The 25,622-nt window shown below is 37.9% G+C and overlaps 2 protein-coding genes and 1 long non-coding RNA gene across 5 annotated transcripts in view; all 3 read right to left on the reverse strand.

The window, feature by feature from the left end:
* Positions 1–1,309: 1,309 nt before the first annotated feature.
* smarcd1 (SWI/SNF related, matrix associated, actin dependent regulator of chromatin, subfamily d, member 1) lies at positions 1,310–18,701 on the reverse strand. Its single transcript, XM_044215511.1, has 13 exons — positions 18,463–18,701; positions 12,808–12,983; positions 11,571–11,613; positions 10,754–10,876; positions 10,459–10,581; positions 10,188–10,304; positions 9,286–9,387; positions 8,930–9,091; positions 7,868–7,965; positions 7,531–7,666; positions 5,306–5,428; positions 3,943–4,044; positions 1,310–2,866 (listed from the first exon to the last, which is right to left on the reverse strand). The coding sequence occupies exons 1-13, from the start codon at positions 18,646–18,648 to the stop codon at positions 2,813–2,815; spliced, it is 1,545 nt and encodes a 514-aa protein (XP_044071446.1). The 5' UTR covers positions 18,649–18,701; the 3' UTR covers positions 1,310–2,812.
* On the reverse strand, positions 16,071–18,452 carry LOC122884964. Its single transcript, XR_006380016.1, has 2 exons — positions 16,867–18,452; positions 16,071–16,789 (listed from the first exon to the last, which is right to left on the reverse strand). It is a non-coding gene; the product is annotated as an uncharacterized LOC122884964 (long non-coding RNA).
* A 3,774-nt stretch (positions 18,702–22,475) lies between the features above and the next one.
* asic1b (acid-sensing (proton-gated) ion channel 1b) overlaps positions 22,476–25,622 on the reverse strand; it is a 152,180-nt gene continuing 149,033 nt past the window's right edge. For all 3 annotated transcript variants that reach the window (XM_044168448.1, XM_044168428.1, XM_044168439.1), the window contains one exon: positions 22,476–25,084. In XM_044168448.1, the coding sequence (XP_044024383.1) occupies positions 24,989–25,084 (96 nt within the window). In that variant the 3' untranslated portion in view covers positions 22,476–24,988. The remainder of the gene's footprint in view (positions 25,085–25,622) is intronic.

Here is a 25,622-nt window from a genome sequence, read left to right on the forward strand (position 1 = left end):
TTGGTTGGTCTGCTCTGTTGCCTCTCAGGGACAAACTCTCTCACACTCACAATCACACACACAGACACACAGAAGCAAGCAGGATAGTTAATGATTCAAATGTGTTGCAGCCTGTTTACACAGTGATTTATTAAATACTCAGGTTTTTCTCCTGCAAGTTGACATTTTACAAACTTGAGTACCCGAGTAATGTGATGATTTTTAAGAGAACAAGTCCACATTAACACAGTTCTTTTGGTTGGTTATATTAATAAATTGGGTTACTGCCTCCAAGTAATTAGTAAGTTCACATATATGTCTTGATCATAAATGGAAATACTTGTCACTCAAATACATTATAAACTAGATATGAAATGATTAGTAGTTGATTAATCGATAGATAGAAAATTATTCTGCAGCAATGTTGATAACCAATTAATTATTTAGGTCAGTTTTCAAGCACAAATGTCAAACATTTTCTAGGTACAGTTGTGTGAAATTCAGTGGTGGAAAGTAACTACGTACAAAGTACAACTTTGAGACACTTGTACTTTACTATTTCCATGTTATGCTACTTAAAACTTCTACTCCACTACATTTCAGAGGGAAATGTTGTACTTTTCATTCCACTACATTTATCTGACAGCTATAGTTACTAGTTAGACTAAGATTTTACATAAAAAACCCACCAAACACAATGGATTGTCAAAGATTAAACCAGTGGTTCCAAACCTTTTTGGCTTGTGACCTCTTTCAAAAACGCTGGGTCGAGTTGGAGCCCCTTCATGTTTTAGAAGTCTGAGTTGTTTGCACTTCAACCAAAAAGAGATTCCCTTCTAAACTTCTCACATGGTTTAATTTAAATGAGTTTTCAAAAGGTAAAAATTATCCAATATTTCATAAAAAAGTAAAGATTAGAGATAAGTCCATAGAATAAAAACAGATTTTTACCTCGTCTATCAGCTCACAAAAGGATCTGAACAGTTCTTCCACCACTGATGAAGTTTTCTTTGTCTTATGTGATACTAAACTCAATGGGTTAATTGGGTTTTAGACTGTTAGTACCAAACAGTACATCTGAAGAAGTCACAATGGGCTTTTAGAACATTTTTATGGGAACGTTTAACGGTTTTCTGATAATTAAAAAAAGAGAGAAAAAAGAACAACCACTTAATTTAGAAACTAATTTCCAGATAAGTCAGTAATGAAAATAATTGTTAGTTGCAGCCTAATTGTAATCCACACAGGAATATTAAAGCAGTTTTTCATTATGTAGAAGGTATAAAAAAATAAAAAATCACTGGCAGACACAGAAACTCCCACAAACAGGTACATTTTACATCTCCTTTATTATAACATAATAAGAACATACAGAAAAATAGGTTTGGTCCATGAAAAAGTCTGCAGATTCAAATAATACTACAGTCCCCCCCAGTGTTGTTTTATACCCCAGAGATTCCCACCGCTTGTTTCAAAACATGTACCCGCCCAAACCCATATTAGTGTATTCTTGGAATTCATTAATGAAAAGCACACACGCAAAAGTTTCAGCAAAGACACTCATCTTCACCTTCAACAAGGGAACAACCATTAAACTGAAAAAGGCGTCAGGTCTTCAGCCACAGTACGAACAAGCTACGACTCTTTAATCTGCTCAGCCGCACGTGCGACAGAGCGTGTCCAAGTGTTTATGGCTTCTCTGCACATAATTAAAATACACAAAACTAATAGCAGAAGATTCAACTTGTCCCAGCCTGCAGGTGTTAAGAAAGCCGTGTACATTTTGTCCTGCAGAGCAGTGGGTCGTCAAACTGCCGTCTTTATGTTGTGGAGAGCTAAATCACTGTGCTCTGCGAATATAAATACTGGTTCAACTATCTGAGCATAGACAAAGAGTTAAGAAAAACATCTGCCAGGATAAGAGATACAATTTTACTTCACATCCATCTTCAGTTTTTTTCTGCTCAGTATTTACAAAACTATATAGACTAGAGGTACTCATACTAGCTACTTCCGTGATAATCTGTACTAGCTAACAAGACAAGTACTGATATAATACATATTTTAAAACAAGGATCATTGATAATAACAAAAAAAGAAAAAAACAACTTCATACTAAATGCCACTCTTAATAAAAGATGTATAGTTTGCCATGATCGAGCTTTTAAACGTCTCTTGTACAACAGACTGTGGCACAAACTGTCAAAACAAACCGTTGAGAATTTAAGACACATGAACAGCCAATGTGCAGCAAAGTAGCCTGATTAATTACAAAAGACAACCACAATCAATATCTAACTGAATGGGCAAGTATCTAGGGGCCAGGTTAGGAGTGTTAAATGTAAATTTACTTTCCAAAAAAAGGGAACAAAGAGCCAAGGCAGAATCAACACATTCCAGCTGATTTAAGATATTTTTAGATTCAGGGACAAAATACATTAAAAGTTGCTAGGTACAATCTGCCCTCTGCTTTTCATTTGTGTACAATCTGTACTTTTGTGTGGGCACAATGTATCAAAATGAAAGGAATGCTTCCAGGTAAGGCTTAGACATGCAAGAGAAAATACATTGTGCTCAAGGAGCTCTGATGTGAGGGGGGGGGGAATACAAAAAAGTTGAAGTAGCAACCAAACTGCAATGGTAGTCGAGCTGCAGGGTGAAGAAAAAAAAAAAAGGACATCCTAAATAACAGTAAAGCCATCTAGTATCTATGTTTCTCTAAGTTTGTCAGAAAATTCTGGGAGGAATTCATTTTGAACATCCCACACACACACGTTAGTCGTCACCCAGAGCACAGCACGCCTCCTTATTTGCCACCTGTGGACAAATTTCTTTAGGTGTTCCTGATGCCGAGCGCCTGCTCCAGCTCCTGCCGTCTCTGCTGGACCTGAAAGACGTTTTCACCAGAGACTTAATCAACAGGAGACAATGCTATGATAAAAGGTCAACAATGGAGTGATAACAACAAGACTAAGGGTCTACAGCCACGCTAGCAGCTCTGTGAGGTTGTACTTGGGCTAACGTCAGCATGCATGTTAGCATGCTGATGTTAAGATGATATGTGTTCACCATCTTAGTTTAGTGAGTTAGCATGCTAACATTTGGTAATTAGCACTAGAACTGAAACAATTAATTGATTAGTCTATCAACAGAAAAAAAATTCTTTGTGGTATCTGACAGTAAATTGAATATCTTTGAGTTTTAGACTGTTAGTCGGAAACAATAAGCAATTACTCATGTCACTGGAGGCTCTGGAAATAATGGTCATTTATCACTATTTTATGACATTTTGTAGAAGAAAAAAGAAACCCAACAGATCAATGAAGATAATCAGCAGATTAATCACTTATAAAAGCAGTTGTTCTTTACAGCCCCAGAAGTGACAGATATGAAAATATCTTCCTATCCGTGATCTGAAAACTCTACTGATGTCGTACACTTTTTGATTCAGTCCAACCATTTTTTATTTGGATAATATCTTATAGGCAAGTGAAATTTCAATTTATTTTTTGCAGTTTTCTGACATTTGACACAATTACTCAAGAAAACAATTGGCAGATTAATCAATAATGAAAATAATTGCTAGTTGCAGCCCTAATTAACAGTAAACACAAAGTACAGCTGATCACCAAAGTCATTTCAGTTCATCCTCTGGGAACCTTGAATGTCTGAACCAAATTTCATGGAAATCTGTCCAATAGTTGTTGAGACATTTCACTCAAAACCATAAATATCAACCTCATGGTGGCGCTAGAGAAAAAGTCAGCGGATCACTAAAGTCAATATGATTCATCCTCTGGGGAGCATGAATGTCTACAAATTTTCATGGCAATTCATCAAATAGTTGTTGAGATAATGAAGTTTGGATCAAAGTGGTAGAACCACACCATTAGCATGGCTAAAAATAATGGACATATAAGACAAAATATAGGAGGAAGAATAAGAGGAGGAAAAACAGATTACCTTGGAGTAGAAGTAGCGACAGACTGCCTCCTGAGCCCAGGGCTGGTAGTAAAACTCTGCTCTTCGCTCTTCTTCTGGGTTTCCTACCACATCTGTCATGGTCTGTAAACAGAAAGACACAATTAGGCATAACTCGACTGGTCCGACAGCTGAGAAATTACAGAGCTCTGGATGCTGCAAGGATAAATAACATCTATCAAAGTGCCTGAATCAAACCGCAGCAATGACAAACATAAGGGAACACAAGAGAACTTTTTCTCCAGATAAGGTTGACTGGGTTGTTGCTGTGGAAGCAGCCTGCGAGCTTTGGACTGAATTCGTTCAATTTCACAGAGATTCGGCTGAACAAACACTGCAGGTGGGTGACAGCTGGTCAGCAGTTAATCGGCTCATGGATGGAGGGGAGGCGAGCATGCACCCAGTCAGACATGTTATTAAATATTTCACGCTCTATTATGACTCTGCCCTCCGGTGTTACACCTGAGTGAGCAGCATGAGCTTTGTGTTTTGAGAGAGAATGATGCACTTATGTAATAAAGTCTTCTCTTCCACAGTTGAAGCTTGAATTGAAATCCAAATCACTGTCACAGAAACCCCGGCAAGACTAAATTATTAACCTCAAACTTGACCTCAAGCAATTTTCTAAACTTGAAAATTACTCAGATGTAGAAATGCCAGAGGGTATGTTTGTTTTGTTTTTCTGATTCTTGACATGAGATGTTCCTGCATGTCAAGTTAGTTAGTTCTTTATCATCTATTGGTGATGATCAGTGTTTTCCAGGTGTGATTTTTTTTTTTTTTAGTAGTGCAGGAATTTATTTTTCTTGTAACCGCTTCCCCAAAATTACCTTATTCTGTTTTTATACATTCCTTCATGTCTTACAGAATGTGCTTATAGTTGCATTTGAATGGGTTTTACAGGTTGTCAGTTCAAGTACATTTTATTTAAATAACTCAAATCACAAGCCTCAAGGGGTTTTACAAATCTGAACAGCATATGACATCTTCTATCCTTAGACCTTCGAATCAAATATAGGAAAACTGGTTATTGCTTCTTATCCATGATGGATTTCTCTCTGAACAACTGCTGAACATTTACACAAAATGGCTGTACGCTTGCTCTTCTGAATGACTTGACACCACAACTACATATATATATCCCTAAAACTTTACCTGATTGAAACGTTTCCTAGTATTTAAAAGCACACAAAACAAAACATTTTCCACCAAATGTTGCAAAGTGCTGTATGGTGGATCTTTTTTCATTTTAAAGGAGAAACAACATAGTACCTGTGGTGATAATGGACCACAGATAAAAGTGCTTTAAGTTCTCAGAAGATTCAGTCATGACAGACAGACTCACCTTGAGGTCTCTGCACTGGGACTGCAGCCAGTCGTTGATAAAGCCCTGAGGATCTCTGGCAAAACTCAACATGAACTCTCTCTGGGTCTTCAGCTGGTTAATGGTCTCAATGGTTTCATGGATCTGAGAAGAATTAAACAGAAGAATTTAATGTAATTCATATGGTATTAAATAAATGTGATTAATCACATGGCATTGACAGAAAAATTAGTTAATTGCTTATTTCTTTCGCCTGTCCATAAAGATACACTATGGAGGTTTTTTGTTGGTTTTTTTAAACCTCTGGCAGTGCTGTGGCGCAGTTTTTTAAATAAGTAGATCCACATTTTGTTTGTCTCGTGTGCTGCGATACACAATCCTGCCAATGGTTTCACACTATTCCACTGATCTACAGGTGGTGTTAATGTGCAAGTAAACATGGATGCAGGTTTATAAAAAAACAAAAAAACATGTTTGTTAAACCTCAATGATACAACAATGCATTTTGTTGAGTAACATTGAATGTAAACTACCTTTTGTTTGTTTACAAGAAAACTCCACAGGGAACCTTTGAGGCACCCACTTTGGAAAGTGCTGTCTTAGATATATAATTAATTACTATGCCTTCTTCACTGGTTTAATGAAACTTTAGCCAATAAGATGAGACAAACCAAGACTGCTGAGTAAGAACAGGTTTCTTTCCAATTAAAAAAATTAGCTGTGATAAATCAAACTTTTACTGAAAAATAACATTTACATACGAAAAAACATCACTGCAGTAATAGGAATGATGTTATGGTCAGCTGAATGACTGGTTGCTTCAGGCGGTTAAGTCTAATACTTGTTATACGACAAGCTCACGACCCGTCATGGTAAAAGGACGGTAGATCAACGACATACAGTAATGTGAAAAAGTGTTTGCCCCCCTTCCTGATTTCTTTTTTTTTTTTTTTTTGCATGTTTGCAAATGTTTGAATAGCTGAAGAAGAACAAAATGAAGACTTTGTAGTGTCCTAGTCCAAGTCCTGACCTGAATCCTATTGAGATGCTGTGGCATGACTTTAAAAAGGCAGTTCATGCTCGAAAACCCTCCAATGTGGCTGAATTACAACAATTCTGCAAAGATGAGTGGGCCAAAATTCCTCCACAGCGCTGTAAAAGACTCATTGCAAGTTATCGCAAACGCTTGATTGCAGTTGTTGCTGCTAAGGGTGGCCCAACCAGTTTCTAGGTTTAGGGGCAATCACTATTTCACACAGGGCCATGTAGGTTTGGATTTTGTTTTCCCTTATTAATAAGAACCTTCATTTAAAAACTGCATTTTGTGTTTACTTGTGTTATCTTTGACTAATATATAAATGTGTTTGATGAGGCAAAAGTCAGCTCCAAGTTGGAAGACGTGGGTTAAACACAGGTGTATATGTTCGGTATAATGGGAATGTCTGTCCCAGGTTGACATGAATCTGATGATCTCTGGAGTGTCAAAAGACAATATATATACAGAGCAAAGTAAGAGAGGCTCTGCTACAAACTGTTTCTGATATCAGGCCGAAACCGGGTGTATATCAGTAATCGTCACCAAAGCCAAAATAAAGTGACAAAATGAATGGCGCCTATAAACTATAAACAAGCTCTCTCTATTTACATTGTTGACTTGTCTCAGAACAAAGACTACACAGGGGGACATATTTTAGGGGAATGGCTCCGTCCCTTATCAATGTGATTACAGCTATCCCAGCCAAGATAATGGCTGCTAGCAGGAGGTCAAGAAGACCTGACAGACCTCAAAATGGGCTAGAAAGAAGGCAATAATTCACAGGCAACAATTTGGGATTGCAGAAATGTGTGAAATTGCCCACAACAGGCTCACAAATTGGGAAAAAACAATCTACACAGCGGCTCAATAGAACAGGGGCGCAATGAAAAAACTGCCCATTCACATTGCATTTGAATTGAGTGTGGTTAAAATGGCCTTTACACAACACATGTGAGTTGTCACAAAGAATTTAGTGCTATTTCAAACTATTTCATGACAACATTTGTTGGACTGCAAGTGGTTCTACAGTTGGGAAGAATTTAGTAATTTAATAGATCAAAACCCCACAAAAAAGCACAGAAATACTGCAGGAAACAGGAAACACAACTTCCTTTTATTACACAGGTGGGGGATATGTCTGTATAAAACTCTCTGGGACAAAAAAAGACAAAGAAAGAACAGCTGGTGGCTGTTGGCCTGGGGTCTGTACCTTATTGTCCAGTCCTGCTATTTCCTGCTGACTGGCTGTGGAGAGCAGGAAGGAGTTCATCTGGGTCTTCAGTGTGTCGTCCACCTCCACGTCAATGTCATAGCAAGCTGTCTTCTTTTGGTCATTAGGGTCCACACTATAAAAGAATACAGTACATTTAGTTTTAGTATTATGTGGATATATCGCATTAGCAGCAGGAAATGAAATTAACCAACAAGACTGGATTTAAACAGAAATCTAACTCATGTTAAGTTATGTAACATTTTCATGGCTCCAAAACTAATTGCAGATCCAATTTTGACAGAGGGGACCTCATACATCATTGTAATGAGGTTACCTGATCACATGGTTGATGATGATGGGCTCTGGGGGCATCAGGAGTGCGTGCAGGCGCTGCGGGATCTCAGAGAACTTCATTCGCTGAGTCTCAAAGATCTGCAAAATGAAACCAACACATTTAATGTAGCAAGTACTATTTGGACACAACATCAGGTGGCCGAATAAAATGAAAGCACAGCCTGTCACAAAGATTTAGCTAAAAGTGCACACTTTTAGAACTTAAAAGGCTCTTTGGACTAAAGCGTCAACCAAATGTAGACCTGCCTATTGTGGAGACAGTTTTGGAGAAATTGTTTGAGTTACTTTGCTTTATTCATTTATTTTATCAGGGATAACAGACATAAATTAACACATCAATATGATGTAAATGTGTCAGATCTGCAGTCCCTGGGCAGGTTTATGTTCCAAGTAAGAGTGCATTGAATTTCCTTTTGGCTCAGGTATTTATGCTTGTGTGTGTTTTATATTGTATATAAATTACTTATTTATCATGAATATGTTTAGGTGCGCTAAGTAATAGTCTAAGTAATTTAGTTTATATAATGTTTATTTTTACAGAGACTAGTAATTTGCTATAATCCACTCTGTCCTCTTCCTTTTTTTGTCCTAGGGTCAGTTGTGACCATTTGTACTGATTGTGTGGATACAAGTTTATATATATATAGCAAAACTGCGCTTTTAAATTAATTAATTACAAGAAACTGTAAGCTAATCAGCAAATTAATTTTATATGTTAACTTTGTAGGAATTCACCATTAACTTTCCACAATCTGCAGTAGAAATAAATCTACTGGTCAGCCACATTGGAGGGTTCTATAGTCTCTATACAAGGACAGAGGGAAGTGTAGAGAGACAGACTGCACAAGATCAAGAGCAGAAATTAACCAGGACAACTATGTGGCTGCCGATCATTCCAGCTTCATGCACCAGCTACAGTTTGAATTCATCAAGTTTACAGAACAAAAAGGTGTGTTTTGGTGTATTTTGAAGCAACAAAATGTATCAATAAAGTTTAAAGTACATTTTAAGGTGTGTTATGTTACAAAAGGACTCCACTCACCTGCTGCAGGTATTTGTCACAGTTGATGAACTCGCGTTCATGAGGGTCTTGGAGTTTGTGGGTCTTGACGTACTGCCACAGGGCCTGAATGATGACAGGTCTGGTCTGGGTGTGGATACCCAGCATACGAGCCAGCCGGGGGTCCAGCTTGAACTGAGGAGGCTGTTTGGTACAAAGAAAGAATGATGAAAATGGAAAGGGGATTAAAGCAAAGTGAACCTGTGATAACATTTGGGTGTCCCTTTTATTAACCTTTCCACTAACTTAACAAATGTTTGAAGAGCACTTGAAGGCAACACTACCATACCACAGGGCCTACTGAGAGGCAGTAAACAGGTAAACCCCTGCGCATTTACCTGGTAGTCAAGCATGAGCAGGACGGTGCAGCGAACACCCACGTCACCAGGCCTCTTCACCTGGAAACCATCAGTCTCCTGGGTGGTGGCAGTCCTGTGCCACTAAAATGACATACAGGACATTTTAATAACGAGTATTTAATAAAAGAATTTAATAATAAATGATAATTTGATAAACTAATATTCTTCATTTACGAGGACACATTTTCTATTTTTCACTGCAGCAACAAACACCCAATTCCTAGCATTAAATTGCCATTAAAGTAAATGTAATAAAAACACAGTTTGCCTCATCGTAAAATTAGCTGATCGTATTTAAAAGAGCCTAATAACGATGTTGTGCCCCCACTTAAAACATAAATTAATCACAGTAAAGAAGCAATAAACAGAAATTCCACTAAAAAAATAAAACACACACACAAAAAAAATTATCTCTCTATCTATATCTCTATATCTATCTCTCTATCTATCTATCTCTCTCTCTACATATCCCAAGCAAAAACACCTAACATTTGATGGTTTTAGGTTCTCAAAAGTAAGATTTTTTACAGCCATATAAGACATCTTTGGATTTTGGACTGTCGGATTAAAAAAGGAATCTGAAGAGGTCACCTAGGGCTCTAAGAAAATATAATTTAAAAAAATAATACTATTTTCTGATATCTTAAATACAGAACAATTAAAATCGAGAAAATAATCTGCAGATTAATCGACAATGAAAATAATCATTAGTCGCAGCCCTTTAATAAATGAGATTTTAAAAACAGAAAATGGCAGAATAAACAATGACCACTCTTTTCATAGAGAGGCAAAAAAAGAGAGCATAATATATAATCCCAGAAGGGAAAATTGGGTAAATATCTGCAGATGTATATATTCAGATACATAAAATAAATTCTTACTTCCACAAGGTGATTATCTGGACCATACAGGTCCTTGTCCAACTCAATCACCAGAGACTTGAAGAAAGAGGAAAACTTCCGCTTCTGTTTGGTGGCTTCATACTTGGACACGGCTGTCTGCAGAGCAAAGCAAGGCCGTAAACAATGTAGCCCAACAAAGTTTAGTGCATTTTCGACTAATGTTAAAGCAGTGTAAATTGTTAATCCATAAATAAATACTGTACACACAAAATAGAAAATTAAACCAATGTATCTCAATCATGAACCTTACATCTTCCAGCAGACGCCCCTCAACACGTAGCTCCCATGATGCAACTGTGCCTTCTCCATCCTCAGCATCTGGCTTGGCGGGGTTGAAGGTGTTGGATATAAAGATCCGAAGCTTTCTCTTTTGCTGGAAACAATCAGTCAAAAGAAACTTTAAACTAATGTGCTGTCATTCACTCAACAATGACTTGATATCAACACTGTAAGTAGACATGGGTGGAGAGAAACAAAAAATAATTGCAGATCCTGCTTTTGATTTCGAAGCTCGAAAGTGAGTGGAGACTTTAATTGAAACGTACCTTAATGGGCCTCTTGAGGGCCTCCTGAATGTCCAGCCTCTTGCGCATGATGGTCTGGTCTAGCTTCCTCTCAAAAGCCAGCAGATCCATGTAAGCCTGAGACTCTGGGACCAGTTCCCTGATCTGTCACACAAGAAAAGACACTGGTGACCACTGGTGCAACATCCAACGAATAAAAACAGACTACACTCAGAGGAACACACTGTCAGTTTTCAATTTTATCTCCTAAAGTGGTCTTCAGTGTGTCTCAAACATGTGCTGTACATGTAGTGACAAGAATATGACAGTAAAGCAGGTGTAACTGCTCCAGCAACTGCTCCAACATGCTGAAACTGCAGTTTAACATTCACCCTGTACATTTCCTACAGCTACAGTTCCTCTGTGACAAGCAGACATAAGATGAATACACTCAAATATGTAGCTGTGCAGCGCCGTGATATGGAGGTTTCAGAATTAAGTGGTTGCATTGAATACCAGGTATTATAGGATTAAAAAAGTATGACAAAAGTGAGCATGACTGCAAGCAGAATACACGTCTTATCCAGTTTGTCAGATTTTCAAAATTTGATCCACCATGGACACCACCACACTGGGCATGAGTAAGACAGCATAAAATGTCAAGCAAGTTATTTCAAGTGCTTGCAGTCAGTGCACCCTTAATACTAGTACTTTAAACAGGACCCTATAAAAACCAACTTTCCTTTGTTTCGAGCCAACTGAATTGAAATTCTAAAAAGAAAAGCAAATGTAATCTCTTTAACACAATCAAGGCCAGAATTAATGGATTCCCATGGACTGCTGTTTGATTAATACTCACTCTCTGAGGTAGAATTTTATCAGCCATCTTCTTCTTCTTTGTACTGTTAAAACAAATATTCGACACAAGACAAGTCTGAGTGCGAGTCAGAGCAGAGCAATACTGAGTTAACATAATCACAATTATTCAGTGCCTGATCTAAGGGCTAATGGGATCAGGATCGCACAGGTCCAAAAACAAATGTTGTAGAGTAGGATATATTTAATGTAATGTGAGCAGTTAGCCTCATGTTTTCATAGGAAATGTAATCCTGCAATGATGATACTATCATTATTGTGCTTAAGCATGCATGTCAATGCATTGTCTGCCATATGCCTCCAAATATACCGTAGTGCCAATTCAAGTTGAATTTCTCCCACTCATCAACTTGTATTCTCTCACCCTCTATTTAAACTAGCTTGTAATTCTGTTACATACATTTCATGTCAATGTCAATAATAGGGCTGTCGTTTACTCTGCCGATTATTTTCTCAATTAGGCTAATCTATTAATTGTTTGATCTATAAAATGTCGGAAATTTGTGACGGCATTTTACACTAAGTTCAAATAATGTATTCAAATAGACACAAACCAACGGGCCAAGACAGAAAGATAATCAATGCAGACAAATATAACAGAGAAAAGCAGAAAATCGTCACATTTGAGAACCTGAGGCGAGAGAATGTTTGGCATTTTTGCTCAAAGAGATTGAAATGAAAGATCGATTAAACTATCAAAATAGTTGCCAATTACATTTCTGGTATTTCATCTTTTGATGAATTGTTTCCGCTCAGTAACATTCAACAAGCATTAGAAAAACAGAATTTTATCCTCTAAGTTCCCACTGCATCAAGCTGAAGCTTTTTTGTAAGTTTAAAGACATTTAATAAGGCAAATTTTCAGTTCCCATCTATCAAGTAACAGTTGAGTAACTGTAATAGCATTAGTCTTTGTAAAAAAAAAAAAAAAAAAAATTCCATTACGAAAGGCTACAAATGTCCCCTTTTTTCAATCTTGGATAGGAAAAACAGATTTCCAATACAAAAACATTGTTTTAGGTGGCGGAGATGACGGGAGCAGGATGGCATGTCTGAGGGAGAGGGAGGCTGCAGGATTGAAATAGCAAACCCACGGCGACCTTTGATCACAATGAAAACACAATTTTAAATTCTTTACAGGGTGATATCCCAATTCCTCTATTCCTCAACAAAGCACAGAAATAAAGTTTAAATACTGATCTGGGGGGAGAGAAACTTACTGCTGGTTGCGGTTCTGCTGCTGCACCTGCTGAATCTGTTGGGGGGCGGGCCTCTTGCGAGACGGGTCCATCACGCCAGGCATCACAGGGCGAGACACTGGGCTGTTGCCGTATCCTGGGGGGCCCATGGCTGGTCCCTGCGGTGTCATACGGCTAGATGGAGGCATGCCCGGTCTCTGCATAGAGAACAAAGAAAAAAATAAAATAAAATTTTTAATAAAACTTCACAGCCCTCAGGTTTTAAGTATAGAAATATTTGACCAACTGCACTGAGGTTTTGCGGACAGGACTTAGTCAGGATTTAGTAGTGAGTACCATTTTCATTCAGACTGCAGGAATCTGGTCTGTGTACAGACATGCCTTACATGTTTTCTGTATACTGTTGTAAGTGGTCTAGGTAAATGTGCTAGCTTGGCAAATGAAGACTCAGGTTTTCCTCTTTTGCCTCTATTCCAGGTTCAGTTTTAGCAGTTGTTGTACTGATACAACTGAAATTATTTTTCAAGCAAAAATGCCAAACATTTGATGAATTCAGCTTCTCAAAATTTGCTGCATTTCCTTGTCTTACATTACAATACTGTAAACTGAATATAATTGGGATTTTGACTGTTGGCCTGACAAAACAAGACATTTGAAGACTTCACCTTGGGCATTACAAATTGTAATGGGCATTTTTTTTAACCGTTTCCTGATGTTTTATAGTCCAAACAATTAATCAAAAAAAAAATTCAGATTAACTGATAATGAAAATAATTGTTGTTGTTTTTGCAATTTATATAATTTGTCAACGCATATTCCAACCCTGTACAGGTGCCCTGACCAACATGTAAATAGTCACAAGGACACGACACCTCACCGGCTTCCCACTCAAACATGGCCAATTGTGCTGGAGGTAATTTAACCCCAGGATTCTCTGATGGTGGGTGAGAATTTAGTCCTGGCACCACCCCCTGTGCACACCCAAATTGCATTTTTTTTGTAGCTACAATGGCATATCTAGTGCTGTGGCTGCAACTACAGTGCACTGCATCTTAATTAATGTTTCAATATCGAAACACTGCTGTAGCAACAAAGAAACTGCAAGTACTTGAAAAACATGATTCGAAATGAGGAATTCAAATGTGTAAAATGTCAGCATAGAGATATACATCAGTTGCAGATTTGAAACACAAGTATTCAGAGGAAGCACTTCAATGACGTGTGGACATCATCATACCTCCTCCTAACTGATACTGGGGGTCAGATAATGTAATTATGGCAGCAAATCAGCAAATTAACAAATTCATAATGTCTGTGTTTTATATTTACTTTGTGGGTCCATTAGTTATTGTGCATCTAAAATGCTAAAAATGCTAAAAGTGCAAAGCACCACCATTGTAGTAAAGCAAACTGTATTTCCAAGGTCATGTGGATGTATGTAATCAAAGCTTTGAAACAGCTTGAGGATAAAAGCAGATCAAAGTCTACTATACTGTCATGCTTTCACTTTAGTCTATATAGATATTGTCTAATTTGAAGGTTACGTTTGCTATAAGACATAAAATTAAATAAATACCACACAGATCAGTGCGGAAATTTCAACGTAAATTTGGCAGCAAAAGATTAGCAGCACATGTCCTGATGTAAATGTATTAATTCTAAACTAATCAAAACAAATTCTGCATTAACTTATTTTCAAAGTGCAAGAAAAACAAATAGCATAGCTCATAAGAGCTCTGTACTGAAAATACAAACCCAGCTTTTACATCATGAAATCCACATACTTTGATATTTAAGGCGTTTGCCAGGTCCTACAAGAGGAGGTAGCAACAATTTGCATGCCGGCTCCTTCAAACAAGTTAATAGAGAACAACCTCCACTTCCAACTCACCAAGCCATGCGCCAAGAACTCAAACAGGCGACTTCGTGTATCTAACTGCATGAGTGCAGGTAACAAGAAATAAATGACAAATCACTGATTGCAGCTTTTCTTCCAGCAGTCAGTCCAACAAATGAAGGCAAAGCACACTCTCTCCTCGGACTATGGTGGAGGGTGGAAGGGAAGACGAGTGACGGACACTGACTTGTCAACAATATAGGCACGATGAATACGCTCTGCCTTTTCCACACAACGCAGTGTGGGCAGTAAGTGACTGCATGTTGATCATTAAGTGCTCTTTAGGCTATACATCACTACAACCTTGGTTTACCTGAGAACAACTGGAGCTCTGCAGTATTCAGAGTATGAAGCCTCTCTGTCTATGTGGTGAAAGGCTGCTTGTGTGAATGAAAGCAGTCAAGGACGCTGGAGAAAAAAGATGTAACATCCTTTCAGTGAACTATGTTTCTCGTTGTCAGTAGCTAAGCAGCAAAAATTACAACTGCTGTGAACCAGTGATCATTTTTATCAAGATTTAAAATACAAATTCTAAGAATCAGATGTATACACGATCCAGTACAAAAAAAGAAACACTTAACCACAGATTAAAAAAAAGAAGAAGAAAAAAAAAAGAAGAAGTTATAATCTGCTAGTGTTTATTGACAAATCTACAAAATTACTTTCATAAAAGTAGCAGCATGCATGACAGGATAACAACAGTAACAACTAAGGGTGCACTCCACATATGGGTGGAGCACATAGATTAAAAACACCATCTTTTACGTCACACATTTAGAAACAGTCGGGTTTTACAGTCACAAGAGTACCCATGTGAAATCAGTCACTGTATGTTTTAAATAGAGCTAAAGCACTTAGTTGATCGACAAAAATAATTAATTTTAAATTTTTGAAGAAAAACAAAACAAAACAAACAAACAAAGCGAAACATTTCCTAATTCCATCTTTTCAACTATAAGGATTAGCTGTAATTTTTGTATTTTGTGATAGTGAACTGAATATTTTCAGGTTTTGGACTGTTTGTCGGACAAAACAAGCAATTTGAAGGTATGAAAGTCTGCATTAGCCCAAATTCAAGATATGTAGACACCAGTTACAATATACAGTTTAAAGTTATACATATGTCCCATTATTCAAAAGTTTCATGATATCCCTCAGTGCCGTGTTTTGATCGATGCAAAACTAAAGAAGGAAACCTGTTACATTTATTTTGGGATTGTCCAATGTTAGATTTATTTTGGTTTAATATTTGTAACTTGTTTTCCAATGAAAATATACAAACTATGCTTCTCCACTGAGACTTGGTTATTTTTGGATGCTCAGAGGACACTCCTATAACTTTGCTCTCACATACAATCAGCTTTGATGAAGGGAAACTGACTCTCAAAGACCGGAAGACAACAAATCCACCTTGTATCCAAAGATGGTTAGAACTGACTTCTGTTATACATTTGGAATAACTTAAATAATGTCTGTCCACATGGGTAACATCTTGGGCACCTCTTCTACAATATCTTGAGACAAGATAAACAAGGGTTGCCTTTTGATTAATAAGCAAAGTAAAGATAACCTGATTCTGTTCAATTGTGTTGTTGTTGTTTTCCCCCTCCTTTTTTTTTTTTTTTTAACTCTTCCTAGTTAATTTATACTTATTTCTTGTAAGGGTATTTTGTTACTTCGATGTTACTTTTGTAGAGAGTGTTTTAGTGTCTGCACAAGTCATCTTGGGCTTTCGGATGATGCGCAAATCAAGAAAACAATCAGCAGATTAAGCGTTAATAAAAATAATTATTGGTTGCAGCTCTAATTTTTGTAACTAAAACATATCAGTAACATGGCAAATCTTTCAGTGTGTCAAATAGTTTCAAATTAACCAACATTGTGCTTGTTGGCCATCATTTTATATGAACTGAAATTCAGTCTTATGTCAACAACAACTTATCACACTGTGCAAAAATAAACCAAGAACAAACATACAGCTCACACTTCTGATACAAATGGATGAACACTGAATACATGTTTTCAGAAGAAGCAGACAGGAGTACCAGCACGGAAGCTAAGCAATGCACTGCTGTGGACAGGCAGCAACAAAACGTATTTTAGCCACTAAAAAAAAAAAAAAAAAAAAAAAATCAGTATCAGTTTAAGTGTACGCTATATTTAAAATATTTTCACTGCCTTACCTTGCTGTCAGACGGGAAGGTAAGGCAGTGCCTTACATTGCTGTCCCCAAAGCCACCACCAGACTCCTTTGACAAAAACAACAATTTTACCTCGTCCACAGCAGTACATTGCTTAGCTTCTGTGTTGTACTCCTGTCTGCTTCTCCAACCGCTGTCTACAGTAGGTATTTATACAGGGGAAACTCACAGAGACCACTGTACTGTGTTTACAAGTGAAGCAACATTAGAGAAAAAAGAAATAATACTAAAAGCAATAATAACGACATAAAGAATGTGTAGGCCTACAAGGTAGGGAAAACATTCAAGAATAGTAACTATTAACATTATTACTAATGTGTCGGTATGTGTTCAGTGACCTTTTCTGTACCAGCACTGTGTGCAGGTTGTTAATAAAATGATTTCTATTTTTTGTACTATTATTGTATTGAAGTTTAAAAATCTTACAACCTTACTACACAGTTTTCTTATCTGAGTCGAGGGTTTGAGGATCAAGTATATGACAAGCTACACAGATTATAAAGCTGATTGAGGCAGATTTGTACTTTTGGGGTATATAAATAAAAGTGATTACAAGCGTGAGCTTTAGCTGATATCTCCAAACATATATCACACCGATATTACTGTAAAGGACAATACAACACTCCAGGTTTAAGGATGAAGTGACTCTTTAAAGAGATCAGTTATTATAGAAAGCTTTTAACTAACAACATGGACTTAAAAGACAACAGTGACAAGTCCTCGATGTATATAATAAATTCTGGATAATTTAATCAACTAAGGCTCCTAGCAGCTTCGATGTGCAATTACAGTTCGTGTCTTGTACAGTGAAAGCTTGAAAAGCTCAAAACAAAATTTCTGTAGAGTAACCATCTTGGTCCACTTATTTTGCTGTGTAATACCTTTAACAGCCAGGTGACAGTAAGTTTGCCAAGTGCAGGCACTGATGTTGCCTCTGCAAAGTGGAAAACACCAGCTGGCATGCCACAAACAGCAAATACTATACACACAGGGAGCAGTCTGGTCCTAGTTTATTCCTCTCTTGTAGTCACCGTTTTTACATGTGACAATTTGCAGTGATACAAACTGCGGCTTCGTGCTGCCTATTCATTCAAAAGTGGACAAGGCATGGTCAAGTTTTTGACCTGTTAAGCTAACTTTTCAATGCAACGAAAGCTTAAACTTTACGGCGGTACGACGCTTAACATTAATGGCTCCCTTCATCACATTGTTTAGAAACTACTCAAAGCCATCTTCACATTAATTTAGCAACCAAACTGAGCGAAACACAGTTAACAGCTAGCGACGTTAGCAGGCTAAGCTAATTGGCTACCGTGACTAACTAGCTAACTCTAATGTTAGCGGGCGGGAGGGTTAGCAAATTCAAACAACAAACAAACTCTGATAGTCACTCAAAGTGACCGGTTAAAACGTTTCTGACGGGGACGCACTTTACGGCGGGGCTGCCAGCTACTCTGTGCTGTGGCCCGCACCGGTGACTGTGGTTAACGTTAGCCGCCAGTGACAAAGCAGCGGTAAGAGGCTTTGTTCTAGCGGACTGGCTAACGCGTCAGCAGCAAAGATGGAGTGATAGCTCACCGGGTACCCAGGCCCGGGCATCGGGGAGCGGTACATGTGGTTCTGCGCGGCCGAAGACGGTACCATCCTTCCAGAAGGAGTCACGGGGCCCATGCCTGGTCCTGCGCCCGGTACCGGTGGTCCAGGTCCCATTGCGCCACCACCACCTCCAGTCGGTGCCGTCTGAAACCCCCCTCTAGCCGCCATCTCCTCTCTGAATGTCGCCGCCGGTGGAGGCACGGAACTACCGCGAGAGCGAGAACAGAGTTTTGGGTGGTGTTGACGGCTCCCCAGTGACCCCTGCCGTATGTTGGTGGTACTGCAGTAAAACTGTGATTATGATGAATGAGCCCGGGATTATTGGAAGTTATATCTAAAGATGTCGAAAAATAATATAAATTAGAAACTAAAGTAGTTAAAACAGTGTAAATAAAAAGCAAACAAAGCCGAGTAACATTATTCTAAAATATATCAAGTTACTGAATATAAAGCACAGCACATTTAAATTACATAATCAACTGGATTAAAAATGAATAATCAAAAATGAGTGATAATAAATTAATAACAAATTCAAACATAGTCACCTTACATCATTTTTATTGCTACTTTATAAATATGTATATGTATACAGTATGTATAGATTATATTTTCCTTTTACTCTATTTGAACATACTCTTTAATCTTTAATGGCACTGTGGATGTTTTTGTAGTCAAGCAATTTTAAACATCACACAAAGACAAAATGTAGGTCAAACACAATACCACCAAAATATAAGATATAAAAATATTATTGTAATTACAACATAATACTTTCCACTATAGTCTTCACTTTAACAAAATAAAACAGGTCACAAAATTAAATATGTAAACACAAAACAAAAATAACATCAATAAATATTTGATAAGTAATCACATGTCTGGATGTACAGCAAACCCAAACCAAGCAACCCTGTCTGGGTTTGTCAGAGTATCAAGAAGGTTGACTTCTTTTTCACTGCAAACTGGATTAAAACCAAACCAAACAGTGTCTGGAGCTCTCACAAAAAAATGTAGAAGAAATGTGCACCTCATATTGGATATATCTGGGCTTTAATGAACTAAAACGTGTTTTTCTAAGTTAATTTTAACCTGTGCAATCTTAACAATTAATGGACATAAAACATAATAACAAAAAATGGGAAAAACATGACAGTTACTCTCTTTTATTGAATGCTGAAAGGTACTAAACAAACACTCAACCAAAACGCCTGATAGGAGAAACACTAGTCTTAGAACATTTGGAGCTTTTATTTTATTTTTTGCTTTATAATGGCTAAATTGAATGCCAAGTCACATGTGCTCCTTCTTAATTTCAACTCTCAGGCGGTTATCACAAAAGTCACAGACATAATTTGGGAAATTCGAATTAAAACACCTTTTCATCACAGTAGGTTCATAAATGAGTAAATCAGCTCCCTTCTTGTTTATTAGGTGAATTTAAATCACAACTGCAGCACCTTGTGGATAGTTTTTCAACTGAAACAGTCTTACATGACCTTCTTTGAATGCGTATCATCTTCATTATGTCTCATCTGGAGAGAGGATACTGAACCTCTGAAGTGGTTTCTGTATTAACAAGTAAACAACAAGTTAAGAGCAGAATCAAACACTTTCTTGTTTCCAAACTTTGATGTCATTACATTTCCCCCCAATTAGTATGGAGCTCCGACAGTACAAAACACGGCATCCCATCTGTTTGCATAGTCTGTTTGTGTTTGATCAGAGTGTGCTTGTGTGAGTACATACGAAGGAGGAGGGGGCATACATCATGTTTTTTTTTTTTATCAAGTTGTAGCAAAATCCTCATTCATGGGACCAATAAGATTGATTTGCTGCATTGTGCTTCAAATTTCCAGAGAAGATTTTACATCCTGTGTGTGTGTGTGTGTGTGTGTGTGTGTGAGTGTGTAAGATGTCAATTGATTAGGTTTATCCTTTAGAGGCCTCCTGACAGCCTGGATATTAAACAAATGAGTAAGAGTTCATACTTAAAACAAATGAAAGGACAAATCAGGCAGACCCAAGTCTGAAATCTAATACAACGTCTTTCAGTGCTGAGAAACTTGACTGTGCTGTAATTATTAATCCTCTTACCGAACAGAATGTAAAGTGGAGCCCAGAGGAGCCGGGCGCAGCCTTATCTATGACAAACGGCTGAGCATCCTAATTGCACTGAGAGATCTGACAGGATACATTTATACCAGAAACGTGACTCATCTGACATGCTGGCAGGAGTGAGAGCATGGAGACAAGCTGGAGCGTTAGATCTGCTTTAACCATTAATTTCTGTACAGTAGAGATCCAACAATATAAAGTAATGGACACTTAAAATCACTGGGTCAAAACTGGCCATATTTTGGGTCAATATGTGGGTTTACTTTACCCAGTACCCAAAGGTAGAACCCTAAGACAATGGGTTGTTTTAGTGTTTGTGTTGTGTTTTTTATGTTCCTGTTCAGAAGTGGTGGGGGGAGGTATTCAGAAATTTTACTTGTGTAAAAGTACAAAAGTTAATTATTGATACATTAATGTGTAAGCATTACTTAAATGTTGTGATTGATAAAGGTGGAGCTAATTTTAACTACTTTATACTGCTGGGTAGCTTAATCTATAATAATGTATATGTTGATCATATTTTGTATTAATCTAAATCTGCAATGTAACTCGTAATCTAAAGCAGTAATATAAATGTGGGGAAGTAAAGGCTACAATGCTTACCTCTCTAATGTAGTGGAGTAGAAGTAGCAGCAGCATAAAATGGAAGTACCTCAAAACTGTACTCAATAACAGTATTTGAGTAAATGTACTGCTGTTGAATTATTTACCCAATGGTTGTGAATTGTTTTAATCTACTTGAGCTCCTTCTGTCACTATTTGTCAGTGATTGTTAATAATGTGTTTTGCAGTTTTGAATGTCACATGCACATTGTTTTGTGCTAACTAACAATACAGTTTACCTTAAAACAACAGTTTTATGGTAAACCTTGAGCTTGCTTTGTCTAACACTGGGTCAAATAACCATATTTTTGTTAAATATAAAATACAGCTAAATAACCCAACAATAATAAAAATAGCACTAATAGTGGGTTTAAAACACCACTTTGGTACTGGGTAAAACCATAAAACCCAGTATTGCGTTGGTGCTACTGTATATTGACACAAAACTGATGCAATTTTGACCCAGTGATTTTTAGTTTGTGTGTGTTCATCTAGTTATTGTAAATGACAAAACACTGCTCAGCAAATTAAGGAATTGTAAAACAAGAGCGTAATCTCCTTGTTGGTATAGATAATAAGATGTGATAACAGGATTAGGAGGAAATTACCTCTGATATGAAAAGACCTTGAGCGTTGACTGCATGTTCAAAGACAGCAGAAGGCATGATTAAACTGACAGATGTGGGTAAAAACATGCACACAAGTCTCATTAAAATATAAAAACAGACATTAGAAGTTCCCTGTGTGAAAACAGACCCCTCTAAATCACATCCAGCTGCCTGGGGTGATTAGCTGAGGGTGTTGGAGCCATTTAAGAAGGCAGGCAGTTTGGCATAGATTTCTTTACAGGAGCATCTCTCTCTTATACTGTCCACCGATTGGCTGTGCCAACCAACAAGGTCAAAGCAAGGAGGGAGCAGTCATCTCTGATCTTTTTATTGGGGAGGGCACATAATGATTTAACCTCATTCAGAGAGGAAAGATTTCTGGATCTGCTAACAACATGTGAAACTGAACCATAAAGACCACAAGACTGCAGGAAATCCTTACTAATCCATCATATTTGGAAAGATTTTCAGTTTGTCTGAACTCCCGCTGGTATTGCCACCTCCCACACTCCCCCACATGCTTTGCCCTGGAGCCTTATCAGGATGCAGACAGCATCTTGTGCAGGATTTCTGTCACTGGCAGGCAGCTCTCCTGTATTCTGACCCTCCCCTGCAATCTTCTGAGTCGCAGACTGTTGCTCAGACAAAGACACAAATGCCAGCAGGAAATGAACAGTATCGTCTTTAATTTCTTGATTAATTTGTCTTCTTGGCAGGTACAACAGGAAACAATAAAACCATCAGGGGGCAAAATCATGTTTCAGACATTCAAAACAGGAAAAATCTTCATCAGATGTTGGAGCTGGTTCCCGGGAGCTTTAACACTTGTATATTAATGCGTGGTTACCAGCTGAGGTTTCTCTTCTGAATAATAAAAGATGAATGCACGCTCACATTTGATGAACAATGTTGATGTTTGGTTTCCCACTAAAAGAAATCATGAAAAAATAATAAGGCAAAAGTAAACTTCTCGTCCTAGAATAACCCTTAATGTCTCGTAGCAGTGGACTGATGTGCAGCTGACCGAGCAACAAACATGATTTCAAGGCAGACCATGTTTAAGGGCTTATAACTAGGCTCTAATATTCACAGTCATGCATCACCAAGCTACCTTTCTGATATAAGTGGCAGTTGGCAGCACCAGATGTACAGTAGAATATGAGAGAAGCCGTCCAGAATGTGCGGCTGCTGGCTGACTGACAATCTTGATAAAACTTGTTTTGGCTGTGCAGGATATTTCTCATCCATCCTTTTGTCATACAGCAGCTGAAACTGTAATTACATTTCAAGAGTATGGCGCTCCAAAACACCAATGTTGTGGCTTGCAGCTGTTAAACTGCAACACAAATGAATGGTAGAAGTAGATAAGTAATATCTATTTTAATACCAGGCTCCTGCCCCCAAACCCTTCGCTTAATGCCGATTTAATTCTGAGAAAATGTTATACGAAGCAAAACACAAGATAACATGTTGATTAGAGAAAACAGAGATAGCAAAATGCCTTAGATGAAGCGCAGAATGCTTAATCAGATTTTCTGAGAGCTACTTGTGATTAAAAATGAACATTTGCACAGTATCTGGAGTTAAAAAATACATTGCTTTGCTTCTGTTTACCTTTTCAACCAAGCGAACAAATAAAGGCTTCAGAGAGGAAACTCACTGATAAGAATAAAACCTCAGAAGAATAACAATTTCCAAAATTATATTTACATTGTATTTATGCTTTGATAACTAAATAGACCAGCCTATTACCTGGAAGATGGAGACAGGATATCAGGCAATATCGAGTATGTTTTATATGAAAGAAAAAAACAACCGAAAAACTGTTGGATCAACACGATATTAACAATATGACAATATATCAAGAAGAATAGTACGTCGTCTTTTACATCACCTCTACATACTGGCGGTATTGTGCTTTGATAAGACTTTTGCAACTAGAACACAGATACAGAAAATTTTTTAACAGCCCCACAAAACTCCAAGGATTTCAGCAATCAACTATCCTGGGGGAAAAAAAATCTCACCTCCTCCTGCAGTTGAGATAAGAGGAAATGTTGAATGAAGACTCCTCGAGTCATTGGGCACGGGTGAAAAAAAAACAAACAAAAAAACGAATGGATGAGAAATTCAATTAGGTGCAGCTCATCCATTTGTACAATCAACAAACACACGCTGTACCTGCTTGGGTACTGATGTTGGCACCCATGAACACATGTGAGTCCACACACACATACACACTGCATAGCTACACACATAAACAGAAATATATGGGATGTATCATCTTCCTTTTCCTGTATATCACTGAGGCAAACTTGGTAATTCTAATGTATCTACACACACACACACACACACACACACACACATATATATATATATATATATATATATATATATATATATATATATATATATATATATATAAATCCAAATTATAAGTGATATGAAAAACATGCACTGGACAGATACAAGCATGCATTTACATGATGAGACCTGAAATCATCACCAGTACATTTCAAATGGTAGATGATGCATCTCTACCACTGCAACTGCCACCACAACCCCCCGTAAACTTCCCTGCACACCTGACTAAACTCATTGCGAACATAGAAACATTCTCACTACACAGAGTCCAGCTGTTGTTTTATGGAGCGCTGCAACAGTTACAGATGTTGCTAAATGTACAGTGGCGTAAGCAGTATGAATATCTGTCCCACTAGCAAGCCGGTGTTGTATGAAACCATTGTGTGTTGCTGTGTTATATAAAGGCATGGGGGCTCTTTTTCTGATCTGCTGTCTATGGTGAAATAACTGTACATTTTCCCTTGTTTATTTTTTACAATTTTTTGTCTTTTGAAAGAGAGGTCCGTGTTGGCAAGGTTTTTCCATGAGCATCCTTTGCGGCAGTATTCCGGAGGAAAACACAGAGTGCTGCATGAAATGTTCTCCGGAAAAATGAACAGATATTTTTATATTTGGGATATCCTCTCCACTTGGCCTCGGGTGAAAGTTCTTTCACCGCATTTGTCGTATTTGATTTGTCTGCGTTACTCCATTTCTATGTAAAAAGTGTCTCTGTTAGACTTCGTATCAGTTCCACACACTCCCCGTGTTGGATAGTTCTTGTTGTATGGTTGGCTTTGGTTGCATAACACGCACTTTGATGCTTCACCCAGGTCTGCTCAGCAAGTGAAGTCTTCAAAGTTGGCCTGTCCCGGGTGATGAGGTAACATGTTGCCAGGATATGTTGATGGTGTACGCAGGTTCTCGCAAGGAGCCTGAGAGAGAAATGAGGAGAGAAAGAAAGCAAAAATGCAGGTAAGATAAAGTACAGAGGAGAGAAGTGATCACCAGGAGAGGAAGTATTGAGATAAAGGAAAGGCAAACGAGCAGAGAGGGAGTCATCACATCCAGAATAAAACAGAAAATAAAACGCATTGGAGAAAACCTTAAAGTCATAAACATGCTCACAGAATAACATGACATGAGCAACAAGCTGGGCCAGGAGGCGAGAAGAAATAAATTCCTAAGAAATACTCTGGAGTAAAAAAAAAATATGATGAAAATAATGAAGGTGGATGGAAAGAGAAGACTACCAAGTAAGTCAGGAGAACAGATCAGAGGAGTAGCACATATTTCCCTTTTTTCTCTGCCCGGGCTCAGACTTACAATTAAAGTGAGCTTGCTTCATTTACAGTTGGAAATAAGTAGGCTGTCACACCTTCCAAAGCTCTAATTCCGGCCTGTCCCTGCTGGTCCTGTCCCCCAGCTTTGATTAAATTCAAGCCACTTTCCGCTCTCCTATTTCTCTCTCTC

Source organism: Siniperca chuatsi, linkage group LG2, assembly GCF_020085105.1.
Source record: "Siniperca chuatsi isolate FFG_IHB_CAS linkage group LG2, ASM2008510v1, whole genome shotgun sequence".
In the NCBI taxonomy this organism is placed as follows: domain Eukaryota; kingdom Metazoa; phylum Chordata; class Actinopteri; order Centrarchiformes; family Sinipercidae; genus Siniperca; species Siniperca chuatsi.